Source organism: Urocitellus parryii, unplaced genomic scaffold (assembly GCF_045843805.1).
Source record: "Urocitellus parryii isolate mUroPar1 unplaced genomic scaffold, mUroPar1.hap1 Scaffold_105, whole genome shotgun sequence".
In the NCBI taxonomy this organism is placed as follows: Eukaryota; Metazoa; Chordata; class Mammalia; order Rodentia; family Sciuridae; genus Urocitellus; species Urocitellus parryii.
This window is the reverse complement of record NW_027551821.1, coordinates 515,074-535,820: the sequence shown is the minus strand read 5'-3', so window position 1 is coordinate 535,820 and position 20,747 is coordinate 515,074. Positions and strand designations below refer to the sequence as shown.

General features: G+C 48.8%; 1 protein-coding gene across 1 annotated transcript; it reads left to right on the top strand.

Moving 5' to 3' along the window:
- Positions 1–4,576: 4,576 nt before the first annotated feature.
- On the top strand, positions 4,577–17,947 carry LOC144251543 (ubiquitin carboxyl-terminal hydrolase 21-like). Its single transcript, XM_077794398.1, is given in 7 exon segments — positions 4,577–4,631; positions 4,951–5,206; positions 12,349–12,887; positions 14,004–14,098; positions 14,945–15,047; positions 15,995–17,449; positions 17,874–17,947. Coding segments are annotated over 7 exon segments (2,577 nt in total).
- The last annotated feature ends 2,800 nt before the right edge of the window (positions 17,948–20,747 follow it).

The window sequence follows — 20,747 nt, the reverse complement described above, 5'->3', positions numbered from 1 at the left end:
TCTCTCTCTCTCTGCCTGCTTCCTGGAGGCCAAGAGCTGAGCACCTTTCCTCTTTCATGCTCATTCAGCAGGAGGTTTCTGCAGTGGAGTTGGCTGACCACACCCTGACACCCTGAGTCAAAATGAGCCCTTGCTCCTCAGAGTTGCCCTCCTCAGGTATCTTGGTCACAGTGACGAGGAGCTGACCAACACCCTGTGCCTCTGTGTTGTGTTTTCTCTCAGGTCCGTGGCCCACTTTAATAGTTGTGACTTAGGATTGTGACTTAGCTCATTTCCTTTCGGCTAGTGGATGATGTCTGTTGCCCCTGATACCCATGGTGGACCAAGCTGCCTTTCCTTCACTGAATGGCTCTCTTGGCTTTGTGCAGAGTTGTCTGGCACATTTCTCTGGCTCTCCTGGTGCTCTTTTTCAGTCTATTGACCCTGTCTCTCTACCTCTGGTTGGTGTTTATGACTGTGGAGATGGGATGAGTCTGGAAGTCTGGTGGACCAACTCCTCAGCTTATTCTTGTTTTTAAACTATTTTAGCTGTTGTCATTCTTGTGCCTTATCAATACAAAGTTGGCAGTGATGTTGTTTTGTCCAAAAAGTCTTGATGTGAATTCCATAGGGATTTCTTTGCTCCATGTTTCCTGGTCCTAAGTTTTTTCCTACATCAAATGGTGTGGTGGCTTTTGCCTTAATCATCAAACCAGAGTCATAAGACCTGTGGAGGAGTGCCTGTTATGTCAACATACACTTCTGTTTGCCGGGTGCTTTCTTCCTGCGAGTCCCTCCTCTCATCAGTCCTTTCTGCACAGAGACTTCTTCTGACCCTTCCCTGGGACAGGTTTGCTGGTGGCAAGTCATCTGTTTGCCCTCACTGGGAAATGTCTCCCTCACCTCTTTATTCTGAAGAGTATTGCCAATGGATGGGGGATTATGAGAGCTCTTATCTTTTTGAAATTGAAAAATGTTTGCCAGTTTCCTTTGGTATTCATCTTTGTGATGAAAAGTTCATTGTCATTCAAAGGACTGGTAGTGTAGGAAATGGTTTTCCTGTGAAGAGGACTAGAGAAATTGGGCCACAGCTGGAGAGGACCATTCCATCAATGTCAAGCCTGTGTTGTTTTTCTAGGAGAGGAGAGGTTTGGTACCATGAGCCGACTGCAGGTTCCACACTCCCTAGCCTTAACTTAGAGACCCAGGAAAATGTGGAAGCCCTTGGCATGGTGGGTGGTGACCACGACTGGAATCCCAGCAGTTCAGAAGGCAGGAGGAATACCAACCCCAGGACTGCCTGAGCAACTGAGGGAGACCTTGTCTCAAAATCAACTTTAGGACAAAAACCTTTGAAATAATGAGTGAATTTCTTACTTGTTTTTACTCCTTCCTGGTGGGATTCAGGCCTGGAGGAGACGTTGGTTCGTCCTCAGGAACAGCCAGGAAGGCAGTGACCCAGCTGTCCTGGAATACTACAAGCACGACCAGTCCAGGAAGCCCTTGCGGATCATCAGCCTGGACCTCTGTGAGCAGGTGCATGCCTACGTGACCTTTCATGAGAAGGGGCTGCCACGTGGCTTTGTGTTCGACATTCAGACCAGGGATCGCACCTTTTACCTTGTGGCACAGACAAATGAGGACCTGCGTAAGTGGGTGCAGAGCATCTGCCAGGTCTGCGGCTTCCAGCGGCTGGTGCAGAGCAAAGGTACAGAGAAACTGGCCTTCTCTGGAGGCTGAGATGGCCCTTATGTTCCCAGAAATTGAACTCAGGTCCACTGGGCCACTGAGCCACATGCCCAGCCCTATTTTGTATTTTATTTAGAGAATATACTGTAGGAATATACTAAAAATAACAGAATTTTGCATTTTGAAATGGTGGTATTTATGGCATGTGAATTACATATAATTTTTTAAAAGAATTTCTTCAGGTTACTGAACACCAACCTGTTCAGGACTTGGAACCAACTGGGTGGACTGTGCCCTGAGCAGGAAGATCATCAACTCTGCCAAAATGCAGAGTTAGGTAGTGAAGAGGTACAAGGGCTGCAGTCATGCCAGTCCTTCTTGCTGTAGTTCTGAGGTCCTGTGAGTTTTGAAAGGAGGGAACTGTGTTTTCATATTACACCAGGCCTTAGAACGTGGGTGGGCAGTGGGCCTGGGGTCAAGTGCTCTCATCTTCCTTGGGATGCATCACGAGTCCATTTCCTCTATCACTTCATGAAGAGTAGCTCAGCTTTTCAGTCAGTTTTAAATTGCCTTGTGTGGTCTGTGTGGTGGGAAGCTCCTTGGTTCTCCATGCATGTCTTCCACCATGTTGTATCTGATGCTGCTGCAGATCTGCTCAGCTGACTCCAAAGTCAGTTGATTTGGGGACACGTTGGTGTAGGGACAGGTGTCAAGCCACACAGTGTTGGTGAGTTTATTGCCAGGGCAGGGACCCTGGCTTGGGTACCAAGGGCTCAGTGAGGTGAGGTTTTGCACCATCAGGAAGATTGGTAATGGAACGATTGAGTAGTTGGTCAGTATCATGGTCTTCTACAGAGTGTGTTCCCTTGGGCCCTGGGATTCCTGTTCACGAGGGGATGTTCTGTTAGCTAGCTGCAGGTTCAGATACTCCATGGAGGACATGAGTGGCATGTGAGAACTTCAGAACTCTGAGGTGTTTCCTGAAGAGAGCAGGTGATATGTCCTCCTTCTCAGAGGAGAGTCTAGTGTGTTTACCTTGAGCAGCTTTTTTTGGGATGCTGGAGATTGAACCCAGAGCCTGGTGGATGTGAGGCAAGTCATCTACCAACTGAGCTGTATGCCCAGCCCAGCAGCTTTCTTAAAAAGTGCCCAGTGGCTACAAATCCTTCCACCGTGTCACCACTCATGTTTCCCAGCTGGGAGTTGTGAAGGAGCAAGGAGTCAGCATCTGACCTCGGTTCATGGGAGAGCCCGTTTGATTAATGTTTCTGACACGAGTTTCTGGTTTTCTATTGAGGAAGCTGTACTTACTGACTGTCTGACTCTGAACCTTTGCAGAGCTGACGATCTTTCTACTGGCCTGGGCTGTGTGTTCATAGGCACCCCACTTCCATTGCCTCAGACTCACTTGAGGAGCCCCCTTGCCCGGCTGGGCCTGTCGAGAGCCTTCCAACATCTTTTCTCTGGATCCACCCCTGTGGTTGGTGAGGAGAAGCCCACACTCACACCAACCGTCCACGGTCACAGAAGGATGTGACGGCAGCTCTGCCTGGAGCTTCTCCCTGAAACCAGAGACATGATATAAGTCCAGCTCACAGGTCATAACTCACAGAGTCTAGAGCTAGCCAGGACTGACTCCAGGACGTATCTCTGGGTGACAGTGGGATTCTGCCTCAGCCAGGTAGGATATAAGTTGTGAACCTGACTTCTGCCAGAACCATTCCTGAGGGCATCAGCCCCTTTGTACTGGAAGCTCCCCCTGAACCCTTCCACCAGGTCCTGCCCTGACCCTGGCTCCCTCCTCACTGACCCATTTGGCTCAGCATTCTGAGGTGAACCTGCTGAAATTCACATCACCTCCCCAATAATAGGAGCAAGTCTTTGACAGAGGTTCTGACTCTTTCTGTCAATTGGATCAAATGCTCTCTGCTCTCACCCAGTGCTTCAGGCGTGCACCATGGGGTCTTTAGAGTCTCTAGTTGGTATTCCTGAAAGACGGTTCTGTGGAGGAAGAGATCCTGCATCTCTCAATCCCGTGAGACACTTCTGCAAGGTCCCAGCAGACACACCCTGGTATCATTCATTCCTTAAGGGAGGCATCAGGACCCACCACGACACTTGTTTCACTGAAAAGATTTTTGTGGCGTTTGGGATCTTTTTTTCTTTACAAAAATTTTGTCTTGAGGCTGGAGTTGTAGCTCAGTGGTAGAGCACTGGCCTAGCATGTGTGAGGCCCTGGGTTCAATTCTTAGCACTTCACATAAATAAATGAATAGAGTAAAGGTCCATCAACATCTAAAAAAATTAAAACAATTTGTCCATTCTGTTTTGAGTTGGTCTCTTCAGGTTTCACCTAGGCTGGCCTGAGCTTCTGGACTTCATCCTCCTTCCACCTTAGCCTCTTGAGTGCTCAGACAAGAAGATGCTCCTCCTCACTCAGCCACCTCTTTTTAACCCTTCGAGCCAACCCTGTATTTTTATTTCCTTTGCCACTTTCCAGTTCCTCATATAACCCACAAAAAAACACCCAAGATAAAGCCTGCAGGATCAGGATGAGTCCGGGAGGGACACAGTTTGACTTCAGGTAGCAGGAAACAATTTCCTGACAGTGCTTCCCTTTGTAAAGAGTCTGGGGATGATGCTCACAAAGGAGAAACAGTTACCATAACAAATATGAAGATTCTGTATCACACGTGGGGTTTGTTTCTGGGATTGTTTTGGAGGGTGCTCTTCTGTCCCTGGGGCGTTGCAGGGATAGGCGGGAGGGACCTAGGTGACATACATAGCAGGGCACATCCTGTGACCTGGTGGAGGAGGCTGATTAAGCATAGCTGGTATCAATACGGGAGTCCTCCCTGCCCAAGGCTGACCACACACCTTGGGGCTACTTCAAAGCAGAAAGAGATACATGACCAAAGAATCATCATGCTTGCAGGGAGGGCAGGAATATGTGAGGTGTGAAGGTGAGTCTGGGCGTCACCGTGATACTTAATATCTGTCCTTCTGAGGACACACTTTAGGACATGGCCATCTTCTCACCTCTCCTTATTTTTTTTTTTTGGTACTGGGGATTGAACCCAGGGGTACTCTACCACTGACACATATCCCCAGTCCTATTTTGTATTTTATTTATAGACAGGGTCTCACTGAACTGCTTAGCACCTATAGGTTTCTGAGGCTGGCTTTGAAATGTGCCCCTCCTGTCTCAGACTGCAAAGACACTGGGATTACAGGCATGTGCCACTGTGCTTGGCCCCACCTGTCCTTACTTTTTATCCACAGACTCCCTGACAAATGATTCCTCCGCCAGTCAGCGCTCCATTCCATCCACAGCTCAGCTGAACCGCTCATGTCAGCAGCACCTCCAAGAAAATAGACGCTCCACCCTGGCACACTGCAGGAAGCCCACGCTGATCACACGCAGCTCCTCTGTGGGGGAGGAAGGACGGCCCAGATGGTCCTCCAGAGCCCCACAGGAGTTCCTCCACCAGTACCTCCACCTGGACCAGTGCATGAGCCATGGCCCACAGAGTGCAAGGTAGGGATGAGTGTCAGGGGCTCCTGTGTCCCTGCCTGAGGGCTGTAACATGGGACCAGCATGCTACTGTGACCACACCATCCTAGGGGCACCTTCGCCCCTGCTTTATAGCTGTAACATGGGACAAGCATGATCTCATGACTACACCAGCCCAGGGGATCCTGTGCCCCTGCTTTATAGCTGTAACATGGGACAAGCATGGTCCTGTGACCATACCAGTCAGGGGCTCCTGTGTGCCTGCTTCATAGCTGTAACATGGGACAAGCATGATCCCATGATCACACCAGCCCAGGGGCTCCTGTGCCCCTGCTTTATAGCAGTAAGATGGGAGAAGCATGGTCCTGTGACACACCACCTTAGGGGATCCTGTGCCCTTGCTGTCGAGGGGTAACTTAGGACAAGCATGGTCCCGTGACCACACCAGCCCAAGGGTTGCTGCATGCCTGCTTTAGAGCTATGAGTTTGATCAAGCATGGTCCTGTGACCACACTGGACCCAGGGCTCCTGTGTCCCTTCTTTAGATCTGTAAGATGCGACAGGCAGAGTCCTGTGACCACACTGGTCCAGGGGCCCCTGTGCTCCTGCCTTACAGCTATAAGATATGACATGTTTGGTCCTATGACCACATTAGGCCAGGTGCCCCTGTGCCCCTGAAGAAGCTGGAACAAACATGTCCAGTGACCACACCAACCCTGGGCTCCTGTGCTCCTACTTGGCCATTGTAAACCCCAGAGGGAAGACCTCTCTTCAGGTAAGCACACAACAGAATGTCATCTAAATTAACCCTCACAGTTGCTTGGCAGTAGCAAGTGATGATTGGGTCCCTGAAAATGTCCTTTTGTCAAGGATTACAAACACATCAGGGTCTGGAGTTTCAGAACTGAAAACAAAACCTGGCTGTCTTTCCCTATGCTGGTAGGAACCAGTCCTACCATGCTTCTGCTTAGAGCTGTGCCATTTCTTGTAGTGACTGCTATCCACAAGTGCTTCTTAGATTGAAAATGTTTAAATTAAATGAAATTTAAAGTCCAGAGTCTGTCCAGGCAGAATGGCTTATGTCTGTCTTCCCAGAGCCTTAGGAGGCTGAGGTAGGAGGATGGAGAGTTTGAAGCCAGACTTAGCAACTTAACAAGGCCTCGATCAACTTAGTGAGATAATGTCTCAAAATAAAACATAAACAAATGGCTGAGGAATGTAGATCTATGTTTAAGCACCCCTGGGTGCTCTCCCTGGTACCAACAAATAACATAACATAAAATGACATAACATGCTACAAAATAAAATGAAATCCTGAGCCTCAGTGGTGACAGCCACACTTAAAGCACTTTGTGCCTCATTTGGCTTGTTCCACCTGCATGGACTCCCCGCCAGGAACAGTCCTCTGTTTTCCAGCCCCAGCTGCCTCTCACAGGCACTGTGCCTGTAGCCTGCACACACTTATATTTCCTTTTATTCCCATTGTTTGAGCAATAAAAGCCATGGAGCTGCTTGGCTCTGCCAAAGCTAGTTCTGGTTTGCTCCCAGAGCCAGCAGATCTCAAGTCATGCTCCTTATCAGTTGATTTAGAAATATTTAACTTATGTTACAAAGATTAAGGCAGATGGAGGTGGCTCACTTCATGTCATCTGTGGGAGTGTTTTCCTACACAATCTTTCTTGAGCCACCAAACCCTGGGCCTTGGTCACATTTCATGGACAGCAGTGTCCAGGGCAGGACAGGTTCCATTGCAGCATGGCCTCAGGTTGGGGATGCTGGCTGCCAGAGTAGGGGCTACACCTCCTATTTGTCCTCATTTTACTAGCTGCCAAGCCTGGCCTAGGATCTGAAGTCCTCTGTCTCAGAACCTTGAGTAACTGGATCACGTGCACACACCACTGAATTCAGCTTAGACCCCATCTGAGGGTAACTGATCCCCTGGAAAATCCCTGCACCTTCCTTCTGATGGTCCACAGCTCAGCCTCCAGCACTCATGGAGAGAGGGGCTAAGTCCAGGACGAGAGGGCCAGCAAGTCAGGGCCCCTGTACTAGGCAGCTCCCTGGTCCTGTGTCGAGGGTCCCTGGGGCTTCTGCCCAGTCATGGTGAGGTCCAGATTCAGGTTCTGTCGTTGTCTGTGATCATGTTCACTTTGTCAACTCCTTGACTTCATCTTCAGAATGGGAATAGCGAATGCCAGGCTTTCCCAGGACCATCAACTAGTCCATGACAGATCAGCCCTGTCTCCTGCTGTTCTCAGGCTGTATCCCCTCCCACTAATTGCCAAGGAGGGGAGAGTTCCAGGTTTTAAAATCACGTTTCTGTACAAGGTACTCAACATTTATGCCTTGAAACTAATGTTCATGTCATGCCCCTGAGGATTTGTGGGATGTTCCTTTTGATGCAGGAAGATGGGGGTCCTGAGACCCACCTTCCTGGGAGTGACCGACATCACTGTTGAGCTTGCTGCAGATCACACCTAGTGCAGAAGGCCCAACACGATGTTGGCACTGCACTACTCACTCCTGAGACCCTGCTCATGGGTCATAGGGCCGATGTGCAGTGTCCCTGCTGGAGCGGGACGTCAGGGTCCTCTCTGTGTCTGCTTCCTCTGTAAACCTCTGTTATCTTTCCAGCTGGAATTCACCTCCTCTCTGGATTACCCTAGTCAGATTCCTTGAAACAATAGTGAACAAACTCAAGGTCTTGTGCATGCTATGTGAGCATTCTACTGCTGAGCCACATCCCAAGCCTTTTTAAAATTTTAGTTAGGAGAGAGGGTGTCACAGAGTTGCTCAGCTGGCCTTGAACTTGAGATCTTCCTTCCCCAACTCCTTCAGTAGCTTGGAATACTGGTGTGGCCCCTACTCTAGCCAGTTTTGATGACCTTTCAGAGAAATTGAAACTTTCTGCCTGGTATTATGGATTTTATGTTACTGTTACAGCTCTGGGAAGACAGGAACTCGGGACAGATGATAGATGAATGATAGACATATGGTCCATGCCATCGAAGGAGTGTGGCAGAGGACCTGGACCTACACACAGCTGTGGCAGCATTGCTGGGCCCAACGACTCAGTCTTTCAGGATTATCAGATGCACTAGCAAACTAGACATTAAAGAGAGTCTTCTAGGTTACAGAGTTAAGACAACACACCAGTAGATGGTTGGTTGGGAAGTTATCTCAGTTTTCAAAACTGTGTGTTCAGTAGAGACACCAGGAAGCCCAGTCTGTAAGGCTGGGCTGTGATTCTCCTTTTCCAGAACCTAGTGAGGAATCTTCCCTGATGGCAGGGGGCAGATTGCAGGTGGCAAGGGGCACACCTACGTGCATGATAGTCACTAAATATAGTCACCTCCTCTCTGAGTGAAATGTCACAACCTGTGGTGAGACTTCAGGTGGTGAACCACGTGTCACCAGGGGAGGCCCATGAAGAGTGCAGTGTGACCTCAAACAAGCTGCATGTGTAGGAGCAGCAGGAGGTGGCCCCTGCCTGCCATGTGGGTGTTCCTGTCTGTGCTACCCTGGGCTCTGTCTCCTGGTGCTGCCTTCCTTATGCTCTAGCATAACCATGCAGAGTCTGGTTCTGGACATGATTGTGATTTTGCTCTGATTCTGCTCTTCAAGAGCAAAATAGCCCCCAGGGTCCATTACCAAGCCACACAGAAAAGTCTTGGACAAAGATTAACTGACACACCCAGGCGAGACAGATACCAGACACTCTCCTGCAGAAAGAAAAATGTCCATTCTCACAAGGATTATGACAACCCAGAGTCCACACAGCAGGCCCGACACAGCATTCAGGACAGAATCCAGACTTTCTCAACATACAGAGATGCAGTGATATGAAAACAGTTCTTAAAGGAAGGGGCAGAGGCCAACCAGACTCCAGCCCAGACATGGGAGTTGTCAGATGCTGCCCCTAAAGCCCTGTTTAACAGCACTCCACATGAGAAAGGAAACACTCCTGAGATTAATGGAAAGATGGAGAGACCCTCCAAAGTCTGTCCTGTGAGAGGACCCTTCAGGTATGTAAAAACAAAGACGTTCTCAGGAGAAAGAGAGCTGAGAGAGATTCCAGGAGATCTGCCTTGAGGGCATGACTGACCAGGGCACTCTTCAGGCAGAAGCAGGGGACCAGAAGGAAAGGTGGCCCCAGGAGTGTTCCTGTCACAAGACAGAGAGAGCCCACCTCCTCTAGGCCCTGCAGTTCATTTAAGCCATTGTTTTCCACACAGGACACCTATGAAAAGTGAGCAAATATGCATCATTGATGGTCACTTTGAAATAAACGCTGTATCCTTAGAGTTCTCTTCTATTGGTAAAAGTAAGAGGAGAATGGTGGCAGCGTTTATATATTCCACGGATTTGGAAAATACATATAAAAGGTAGATACCGCTAGAGTCTGATTGTAATGCACCTGTGTTCATTTCATTGAAATATTCACAAGACTGAAAATCCAGGGGACTTAATGGATTAAAACATGTATGAAAAGCACAATTTATGAATCATTGAGTGAGGCCTCCTCTGGTTTCCTTTCTTGGCTCCCTCACCTTCTGCAGCCACATGAGGCCCCCGTGACACATTGCCCATTTGTCTCATGTAACTTCGTGTCATGTTCATTTCTTCAGTTCTGGCGATTGAACCTAAAGGTGCTTACCAGTGAGTTCACCCAGCCCCTCTTTTATCATTTTTGATTTGTTCTTCTTAGTTATACATTAGATTAGAATGTATTTTGAAATATATATATGGAGAAGAACCTCGTTCTTCTGGCTGTATATGATGTATAATCACATTGATCATATAATCATGTATGCATATAGGACACCCCTTCTGTATAAATTTTGAGACAGTCTCACTATATTTCTGAGGCTGCATTGAGGTTGCAATCCTCATGCCTAAGCCACCTGAGTCTCTGGGTTTACAAGTAAGACCGCCATGCTTCAGCTTTGGGATCTTCATTTTATGAGAGACTCTATTGGCTCCAAATTTCAAAACTGATTTTCTTTTGGCATGAAAAGAGTTCCACGGTACAGCCTCCTGGCCCCCATTGATTCTGATGGGCAATCAACCTTATTTTGTTCTTAATTCTTTCTCCTTATGAATGACTTTAACTTCTTTATAAAAATAACCTTTGAAGGGCTGCAGTTGTAGCTAAGTGGTCGAATGCTCACCTAGCATGGGTGAGGGACTGGATTCGATCCCCAGCACCACACAAAAATAAGTAAATAAAAATAATGGTAATGTGTCCACCTACAACTAAAAACAATATTAAAAAATAAACTGTGAAAAGCACAACATAAGGTTGACCATCGTAATCCCCCACAGATGTTGATCTGTGCCTGGGACATAAGGAAGTCAGAGGCCTAGGGAGGCCAGGAAGCCTGGGAACAGAAGTGGCGCTTCCAACCATCAGGGCTCACGTTGACAGGAGACAGCTCGGGCCTGCACGCCTGCCAGTCTTCTTACACGCTGGTGGCTACTTCTCTATGTGACCTGAGAGCTGAGGACTTGCACTAGGCAGATGTTCTGTGGGTAGGCCTGAGAGGCCCTGCCCTCTAGAAACAGCTGCACCTTGGTGTGTTTCTGAGATCTCAGGTGCATCGAGACCCTTGAGGCCTCCAATAGCTGAGATGCTATTGTGAATATTGACTTTCTTCCACACAAACAAAATCCTATTAAGAATCCTGACATAAAGGATGAAAAAAGAGACCTGAAACTCAGAAACTTATGGTACAGTTCCCCAAACCCATATTGAAATGAAACTTTTGTGAAGCAGAAGATGTTGTGTAGGGGGACCGGGAGGTTCCCAGAGGGTGCTGCCCAGGATAAGGACTGGAGAATGTGGAACCTGACAGAGTCTTGCGTCTGTGTTCTTCCTTACCACTTGAGTTTAAAAAATAGTGATCCACACCTTTTCTAACCTGAATACAGTTCCCAAATGGGAAACTTTGCTATAGATTTTTACATTTTATGGAGAGGTATTCACCCCTCTGAATGCCTCTTCATAGACTGTGACTCATGATAGAAACCAGATCTGGGGCTTGGTTCAGACATCCCCTAGTGTACTGAATTCTAGCCTGTGAGCTGGATCCTGTGAACACTTAGAGGTGGCAGTGCTTGCTGGATGCTCTCTGACACCATATCAGGTTGCTTTCAACCTCTCAATATTTGCCTTCCAGTGTGTCTCCTCCATGTGGTCTAACAGAGCATCCAGGTAGTGTGAGTGGCTAGGGGAAGCCTGCTGTGGTGCAGGAAAGAGTGATCCACAGTGAGCAATCTGGCAGTGTGAGGGTTGTGTGGACACCCTTCTGGGGTGCAAGGATGGCAGTGTGAGGAGTGTGTCTAAACCTGCTGGGGTTTAGGGAAGACTGACCCTCAGTGAGAAAGCAGTCTGTGTGAGGGGTGTCTAGACCTGCTGGGGTGCAGAGAAGACAGCCACAGTGAGCAAGCAGGCAGTGTGAGAGGGGTGTCTAAACCTGCTGAGGTGCAGGGAAGCCTGACACTCAGTAGCAAGAAGGCAGTTTGAAGGTTGTGTGGACACCCTTCTGGGGTGCAAGGACAACAGGAAGTGTGAGGGGTGTGTCTAGACCTGCTGGGGTGCAGGGAACACTAGCCACAGTGAGCAAGCAGGCAGTGTGAAGGTATGTCTAGACCTGGTGGGGTGCAGGGAAGACAGCCACAGTGAGCAAGCAGGCAGTGTGAAGGTGTGTCTAGACCTGGTGGGGTGCAGGGAAGACAGCCACAGTGAGCAAGCAGGCAGTGTGAGGGGTGTGTCTAGAATGTGGACATCCTTTTGGGGTTCAGTGAAGAGTGACCCTCCGTCAGCAAACAGGCAGTGTGAGGGGCATGGAAACACCTGCTGGGATGCAGAGAAGGATGACCCAGCTTAGCAAGGTTCATGGGGTGGTGAGGCAAACACTGGCTGAGTTTCCACACAGTGGAGGCACAGGGGTGCAGTTCAGGAGAACATCCCACATGTTTTGAATCACGGGTTGCCCTGGTATCCTAGGTGGGGAGAGTCACAGATGAGCAATACATGTCCCAGGTAGACGTCAGAGCTGCCAGGCCTCAGCCAGCTTCCTCCAGTCCAAAGGGGTGCCTGGGGCTTTGACACCCCCTGATTCCTTTCTGGAGTCAGTTCTGCCCTTCCCTTCTTCCTCTTTCAGGAGTGACAGCTTCTCTCAAAACTCGAGGACTTCATTCCAGATGAGGAGTGACATGGCCAGCCAGAAGCTTGCCCAGGGCAGTGGGCCCTGTGTTAGCGGGATCTGTGGTCATGGCCAAGACCTCTGCGTCCAGTCCAAGCCTCGGAGGCCGAGCCTGGACTTCAGATGTCTCAGTGGCAGTTTGTCCCAGCACCTGACCTCCAACAGCCACACCACAGGCATTCCCACACGTCCTGAGAGACACAGGGAGGATTCGTCCTGCCGCACAGCACTCAGAATCACACCACTCTCAGCCTTCCAGATCCTGAAGAAATCCATGATGGAGGGACGCCACAGCACCATGGCAGCAGCTGCTCCAGGCAATCGTGTCATGGCTACGCCCTGCCAATCCCACCACACAAGCCAGGCAGAAACACCTCGGCAGAGCTGTCCATCGCATGACCCTGTGGTCAGGAAGAAGGACCGATCCTTGTCTTTGGCTGCCACCAGACCCAGACACAGAGACTTCCCTGCAGTGGACAGCAGCCTCCTTCCACAAGGTCAGTGTCAACCCCAGCTGGGTCAGGGGAGTGGGAGGAAGGACAGGGTACTCTCCGTTTGCTGGCCCTCAGCACCCAGGCCCTAGGAAGACATTTGGGTGACTGACATTTGGGATGCAGGCCTTCCATGCCACCCCAGCTGTTTCTGGGAGAAGTTCCTGGCCCTCCTGGTTAACCACAGTGCAGTGTGTCACAGGCTTCCTTGTGGCTCAAATCATAGCATTTCATTCATTTACAAACCAAACCAAAGACTTAAAAGGAAATCTACCTCAGCACAGATTGCAGGCAAACCTGGAAGTACTCATACAACAGCATGAGAAACTCAGGGTGATTTCTGAGACACTTACCTCTCTAGGGTGAAGTCTGAACTTCTCTTTGAGGTCCTTCCCCGGCCACGGGTTTTCCCTGTGTGCATTCCAGGCCTGTGGGCTCCTCATCTTCTTGAGGCAGGAACAGTATCAGGTCCCCCCATTGGCACTCCTCCTGAGAACCTGTGAACCTGCACAGCCTTCTTTCTTCCAACCTGCTGCTTAGGGGAGTTGGCAGGACAGAGCTTCATCTCCCCTTCATATGAGGCCTGAGGTTAGGACACATACTCAGCATCCTCAGGGGCAGAGATGACTCAACCCCAGGGTCCTGCCATCTGGTTTGGAGCTCTGTGCTCATGCCCCTGGCCTGGAACTGAGGCAGAGGTTTTTGAAAACAAGCTCCTGCCCCCCCAGAATTCACCTCCAGCAGGGAAGGTAAAACACACATATATAAACCTGTGCCCATGTTTTCAGTGTGGCTTGTGGGGGCTGCACGGGCCTCAACCTGTTGTTGCCCACTGTGCTGGTCGAGCTGGTTAAGCAGGATGGTAGGGTAAGAGGGGAAGTGAATGAGAGAAGGCAGAAATCAAGGGGTCTCTGTAGATTTCAACTGGGGCAATCCCTGTGTTTAGGAGGGACTTCCAAACTCTCTGTGCTGTGGCAGGATGTGTCAGAGGTGAACCATGTGCTGAAGGATCAGGGCCTGTGCCCTCTGGGGGACTAGTAAGACCCAGAGTGACTGAAGGGCATGGGGCAGGTCCATGCAGAACCAGCTGGGGCCACGTGGGTCTGACTCCCTCTGTCACAGCTACCTTCCCTGAGGCCCACAAGCACTCCCCACGGGGCATGGAGAGAGCGGGACCCTCTGCTGAGTCCAGGAGCCTTGGAGCCAGCATTCACCAGGTGAGTGGGCTTTGAATGTCTCTGCAGGCGTTTGGACAGGTGTAAGTCCACACCCCAAGAGCTGTCAGTACTCCCCACTGCTGGGAGCTCCCTCAGAGGATGCTGCCTGGGCTCATACCTCAGCTCAGGGCCCTGGTCAGTGCACAGTCCCTAGTCTGGAAGGACTGAGTCACTGGCACCTTGACTCAGCTGGTGGTCAGAGCAGGAAAGCCTGGGTGGTGCTACCCCCTGAAACAGCCTCATTCACAGAGTCTCAACAAGAATAGGAATGGTGCAGCAGAGGATGAGTCAGTGGAAGGCCCAGATGTGTACCAAGGTGACAACAAGCAGATTGGTGCCTGAGGACTGTGACATGCCTGCTGGTATGGCCCGGGCTGAGAGGGCAGCTGAGCTGATCACCTCCACTGCAGCTTGTGAGCTGTGCTGAAGGCTTCCGGGCATGCACCATGGCCCCAAGTCCACCTTTCAGGGACAGGAGTGCCCACAGGATACTTCCCCTGATCGTCTCTGGGAGGCTGGCAGGGCCTGGTGAGGCTGGAGGCACATATAGCCCATGCAGTCTGCAGCCAGAGCTGTCCATGCCCAGTGGGCCTCAGGGCTGGGTGGACCCAGCCACTAGGAGCATTTTACAGGAGACTTTCCCCAGATGCTGGATCCAGGAAGCTGGAAGAGACTTAGACAATTCCCCTATTCCCATTCCCACTTGTCTTCCTGCCTGGTCTCCGCAGGCTCCACAGTGCAGTGTGGCCAACCCAGTGGTGGCTATCTTGACTTGAACACAGATTTTCACCTCCTCCTTGTTTCTTCTGGTCAGTAAAGGCTGTTTCTTCACTGTCTTCTCTTCAGCCAGCAGGAGTGGATGTGGGCCATCGGAATCCTGCTGCATCTGAAGATGACTCCCTGCCCAGGAGCACAGGTCCCTTCACACTGCAGGCCATGCAGAGAACAGGTGGGAATTCCCAGAATGTCCATGAGCCCAGGAACCCAGGGAGCCCTCAGTTTGGCTCTCGTAGCTGCTCACATGAAGCCCTTCCGTCACACAAAGGTCTTGTAAGATCTAGTGAGATCCCACCACCCTATGTTGAGTAGAGCCTCCAGCTGGGCTGGCACGGTAAATCCACTCTTTCCTGTCCCATATCTGGACAATACCCAGGATCTATGGCTTTATTAGGTACCCTATGGATCCTGGACTTGGGGTTGGGACATTGGGTAAATCACTGAACCTCAGTCGTGTTTCTTATCTGTGAAATAGGGAACATGCCTGCCCCTAGGTTTGTGGAAGAACCCCAGTACAGGAACTGGGGTACTGCAGTCAGATATGGCCACTGCATGAGCCAGGAGGAAGGGCTCCAAGCCCCAGGTCTGCAGTTCCTGGTTCTGTAGGCCGAGGGCCACTGACATGGGTCCAGGGGAGGAACAGGAGCAAGAGCACCAGCAGAAAGAGCCGTGAGTCTGGCCAGCAGCCACTCAGTCCCAGTGTGTGGAGCTCCAGCTGCAGGGCCTGTGGAGCCACCTTCCTCCAGAGTTGGTTAGCCAGCCTGCCCAGGAGGGTGGGGAGTGGTACCAGTGACCAGCTCCACTTCAGATGCAGTCTCTTGATTCATTTTATAAAATCATAAGCCTGGGAAGAGAAAACCTGTGGTTAAACCATGTGTTTTATTTTGGATCCTGTACATGTGGGTACCATAGAAAGTAAGAAAAACATATTTGGTGAGAGACAATGAAGTGGTTGGGACCAACAAAGATGGCATGGGCCTTGCAGAAGGAGTTATCTGGGCAACATCTCTGGCCATAGCTGCTGTCTGGCTGGCAGAGGTTTGTGTGAAGTCAGGGGGGAGTGACCCTGAGCTAGAGCCTGGCCCTGTTTGGCCTTCACACCACCTCATGGTGGGACAGGTCCAGCCTGTGGTTTCCACAAGGCCCCTGGATTCTCAGCACTGCCTGAGCAGGACCTGAAACCCCCTGTCAATGTCCAATCCCACGTAGGGTCTCAGCTACAATTTGTACCCTGGGCCTACAGCAAGGATCACTGGAACCCAGTCCCTGGGCCAAACTCTATGCTATGACATTTTCCTCCCCTGCCAGGTCCCACTGATGAATGGCTCAAGCAACTGGAACTTGGATGGGGACAGACCTGGGGGCCTCATCCCCTCCAGGCAGATCATGGGGTTCCCCTGCCTGGCTCACCACCCCCAACTGTGATTCTGCCCATCCCCTTCTGGACCAACTTAGCCCATTCCGCATCTGCTCATCATACACTACTTCTGGGCTCTGGTCATGTTGGCCTCCAAAACCTAGGAAATACCTGCTTCCTGAATGCTGTGCTCCAGTGCTTGAGCAGCACTCGGCCTCTTCGAGACTTCTGTCTACAAAGAAACTTCCGTCCAGAGGTGCCTGGAAGGGGCCAGGACCAGGAACTTACTGAAGCCTTTGCAGATGTGATGGGTGCCCTCTGGCACCCTAACTCCTGTGAAGCTGTGGATCCTACTGAATTCCAAGCTGTCTTCCAGAAATACGTTCCCTCCTTCTCTGGAAACAACCAGCAGGATGCCCACGAGTTCCTGAGACTCCTCATGGAGCGACTACACCTGGAACTCCACAGACCAGGTTGCCGGGCTCCACCAATCTTGGCCAATGATCCAGCTCCCTCTCCGTCTCTCAGAGGAGAGACTCTGCTCAAAGGACCAGAGTTAAGTGATGATGATCGAGCCGACCTCATGTGGAAGCATTACCTGGAACGAGAGGGTAGCCAGATGGTGGACCTGTTTGCGGGCCAGTTGAGAAGTTGTCGCATGTGCCAGGCCTGTGGGTCTCACTCCATGACCTTTGAGGTTTTTTTTGATCTGTCCCTGCCCATCCCCCAGGACAGGTTTTCTGGGGAGAAGGTCTCTCTGTGGGATTGTTTTCACCTTTTCACCAAGGAAGAAGAGATAGAGTTGGAGAATGCCCCAGTGTGTGACCCATGTGGCCAGAAAACACAGAGTACCAAAAAGTTGACAATACAAAGATTCCCCTCCATCCTCGTTCTCCATTTGAACCGATTCTCCTCCTCCCAGGGCACCATCAATAAGATTTCACTGGATGTCGACTTCCCCCTGCAGCAGATGAGCCTCGAGGACTTCACCAGTGACAGAACTGTGAGCCCTGTTTACGAGCTTTATGCCCTGTGCAACCACTCAGGCAGTGTCCACTCTGGCCACTACACAGCCCTGTGCCGAAGCCAGACTGGCTGGCATGTCTATGATGACTCTTGTGTCTCCCCTATAAGTGAAAGTCAAGTGGCATCCAGTGAAGGCTACGTGCTGTTCTACCAACTAATGCAGGGGCCCTCCCAGTGCTGGGACAGCCCCCGTAAGCCCTGCCGTCTGTGAAACCCTTAAAACACCCTGAAGTCCCAGGGTCCCCATTGACCTGAGCTATCTCTTTTTCTGTATTTTTATTTGGGGAGCAGGGTGGAGTGGATGTGGTTCCCATTTTTATTTTTTGTACTAAAATGTACCTTTCCATCTGGAGGCTCCCTTTTCACCCAGCCCTGTGTACAGAGCTTCCCAGACTTCTGCCCATGGACAGCCCCTATAAACTCTGAAACTTAACTTTTTGTGAATAAATTAAGAAAAAAAAAAACATATTTGGGAACCCAAAGAACAATGTGAGGCTGTGCTGTATTTTCCCCATGTGAGGCTGGAGTGCCCATGAAGGCCCCATGAACTTGCTGTGTGTCTGCCTTTGTGTGCTGTTGCTGTTACTGGTCACTGATTTCCTGCTCCTGTTCTAGCAAATTCAGCTGACCTGGACTTGTGTGACAGCATCCCCAGCCAGCCTTTCTCCCAGTCACCCGGGGCCATGTGAGCAGGCATGTTTGGGGGGTTGGTGGGGGGGTGGCATGGTGGGGCTGTGGCTTACCTCAGGGTCAGGAAGGCTGGACAGGAACCACAGCTGCTGTTGGCTGAAAGACCTCCCGAGGCTGGGTAACCTGGTCTGTGAAAGGGACAGTTGTGTCCCAGATCAGGTCTTCGTCTGGGATGGAGTAGAGCTGAGGCCAGCTGGAGGTCAGAGCATGGAGCTGAGACGCCTTGTCCTTCCCCGGCAGCTGGACTGAGGTCTTCAGTTCTTCTCAGGACCTGTGCCCCCCCTCCACACACACACACACACACACACACACACACACACAGAGGATCACCAGCCTGCACCCCGGAGACAGCAAGGGAATGCTCATCCTTGCTGTGAGCCCCCTAGGGCCCAGTCCCGGTGGTTCTGCTCACTGGCCTTAGCCCAGGCTCCCCATCTACTTTGGGGTAGAGTCTGGCTGCAAGTCCTTCCTGAGCACAGAGCACCATCATTAGCTGTGGAGATCTTTATTCCAGGATGAAAATGAGTTACTCAGAAAGGTATTTATCCTTTTCAGTTTTCTTAGTTGAGAATGGGGTAATGCTGACATTAATGAGATTTATTTCTCACCACTGAGTGAAAGAACTTTGTGCACTCTATTTAAGTTACAATAAATCATGACATTCTCCTCCGTAATAGGTGAATCAGGGTACAATGACTAGACCTGTGTGAGTGCTGGACACTGTGATCTCTCATCATTCTGATGTTTTTCTTTTCCCAAATTATTTATACATATCTACTGATCAAATACAGAATTGAGGGAGATCCCCAATATGGTTCCAGCATGTCTCTATGCATAAGTCCCTACACTTCTTCATCTATGTGCTACAAATTCTAGTCATTTTCTTCCCCTGCCATCTAAGCCCCAGATCCTCAATCCAGGAGTCAGCCTGGTCCCTCAATGTTCATTGTCCAAATTGATGGCCTGGGAACTCGGAATGAACTAAGTTGAGTAGATCATAAAGCTTACTTCTTTGCTGTACTATGTCTCAGGAATTGATCTTTTGTTTCCTGCTACCCATTGACTTGAAAATTATTGTTTCCTCTATCTCTCCACACTCTCATTTTAAGCAACAAGGTAAATCTAGTTTGTTACCGTATATTGGACATAATTTGAAGATAGGGTGAGTTTTTCACTGTCTCCATTGAAGATGGATTCAAGATTGTCAATTTTATAGACATCTTTTATAAGGAAACAATATAAAAAAATTATCATATCTAACACATATGACTGATGACTGAGATTATGTACAAATTATTTGACATGCACATGCTTCCGTCTCTCTCGGGTAAAGCTTCATGTGTGATACAAGAACTTAAACACTTCAGAGTAACATAAACTATGTATTTTTCATTTTTGCATCCCACACATGATTTTCCAAAGCACTTTGCTCATATTTGGTGCCAAATACTGTGTCCTTTACTCAAGTTTCTTTTCATACACATCATGTATTATAAAATTCTTCCTAACACTTTGATTTAAAAAATCAATAACAATATATTCAAACATTTCAAATTAGCCATATTTTTCATAGGTATTTTTAAATTAACAGTTTGAAATTTTAGCAAAAGTGAGGTGCTAAGCAACTCAGTGAGATCCTGTCTGAAAAGAAACTATAAAATAAGACTAGGGATGTAGCTCAGTGGTTGAGTGCCCTTGAGTTCAAACCCTTGTACCCCCCAAAAATGTAAAATGCTGTTTTCATATAAGTGGACTCTCCTAGTTCCAAAGCTTCAAAAATATTCAGGAGAGCATTTATTATCTAAATACTAAGTGATTTTCTATGATATACCTTATTTAATTTTAAAATGTTTATTGAATTTCCTAAATAAATATTGCTCAACATTAATATAAAGTTAAAAAATGTAAAATCAAAAAAGTGTTGATGATTTTAGTATTTTATTTTCCTTGGCTCAATATTTTAAACATGCAATCCTTTCAACATTGTGTTAATATATTTTCTCTCAAGAATTTATGTATATTATGGATGTATAATTTTTTTCTATTCAAAATTAGCCAGGTGTTTCTTCCTCTGTACAGTGGGATGATAGTACTGACGTCCTCATCATATGATTAGGAGTAAAAATTGAGAGAATTCCTGCCAGGCTACCAAGAAATGATAGTGATGGTGATGATGTTATCATTGTGGTTATTTTGATAACAATTGAGTATTATATTTGTGCGTGTGTGCGTGTGTGTGTGTGTTTGTGTGTGTGTTACTAGGGCCATGAATATGCTAGGTGAGTACTATATTATTGGGCTAAGTCCCCAGTCTTTTTTTTTTCTACATATTTTGAGATGGCCTTGCTAAGTTGCCTAGAATGGCCTCAAACTTGTTATCTTCTTGCCTCAGCCTCCTGCAGAGGTGGCATTATAGACATGCACCATCATGCCTGTTTGGTATTACAGCTTTTAAAAGTTTTCATTTGCTATCATGAACACTAGGTCAGAGATCTATATGACCTTGAAAATATGATTTTGGATGATTGTGTCATATCTATATTACATACTACAATTGAATCTTTTATTTTTTTAAATTTTTTAAGTTAAAAGTGAAAAAGGAATGTTGGGTTTTTCCATCCTCAGATGATTTGTAAATCAGAATAAAACATCGACATTTTTAAGGAACATAGTGATCCTTTACTGAACTACCTGCTCTTTTCTCTACACTGTCCTCCAGTTCCAAAGAAATACATGATTTCTATAATTTATTCTGAATTCTATTTGAAACTGCTAAGAACTATAATTGCTTTAAGTGAT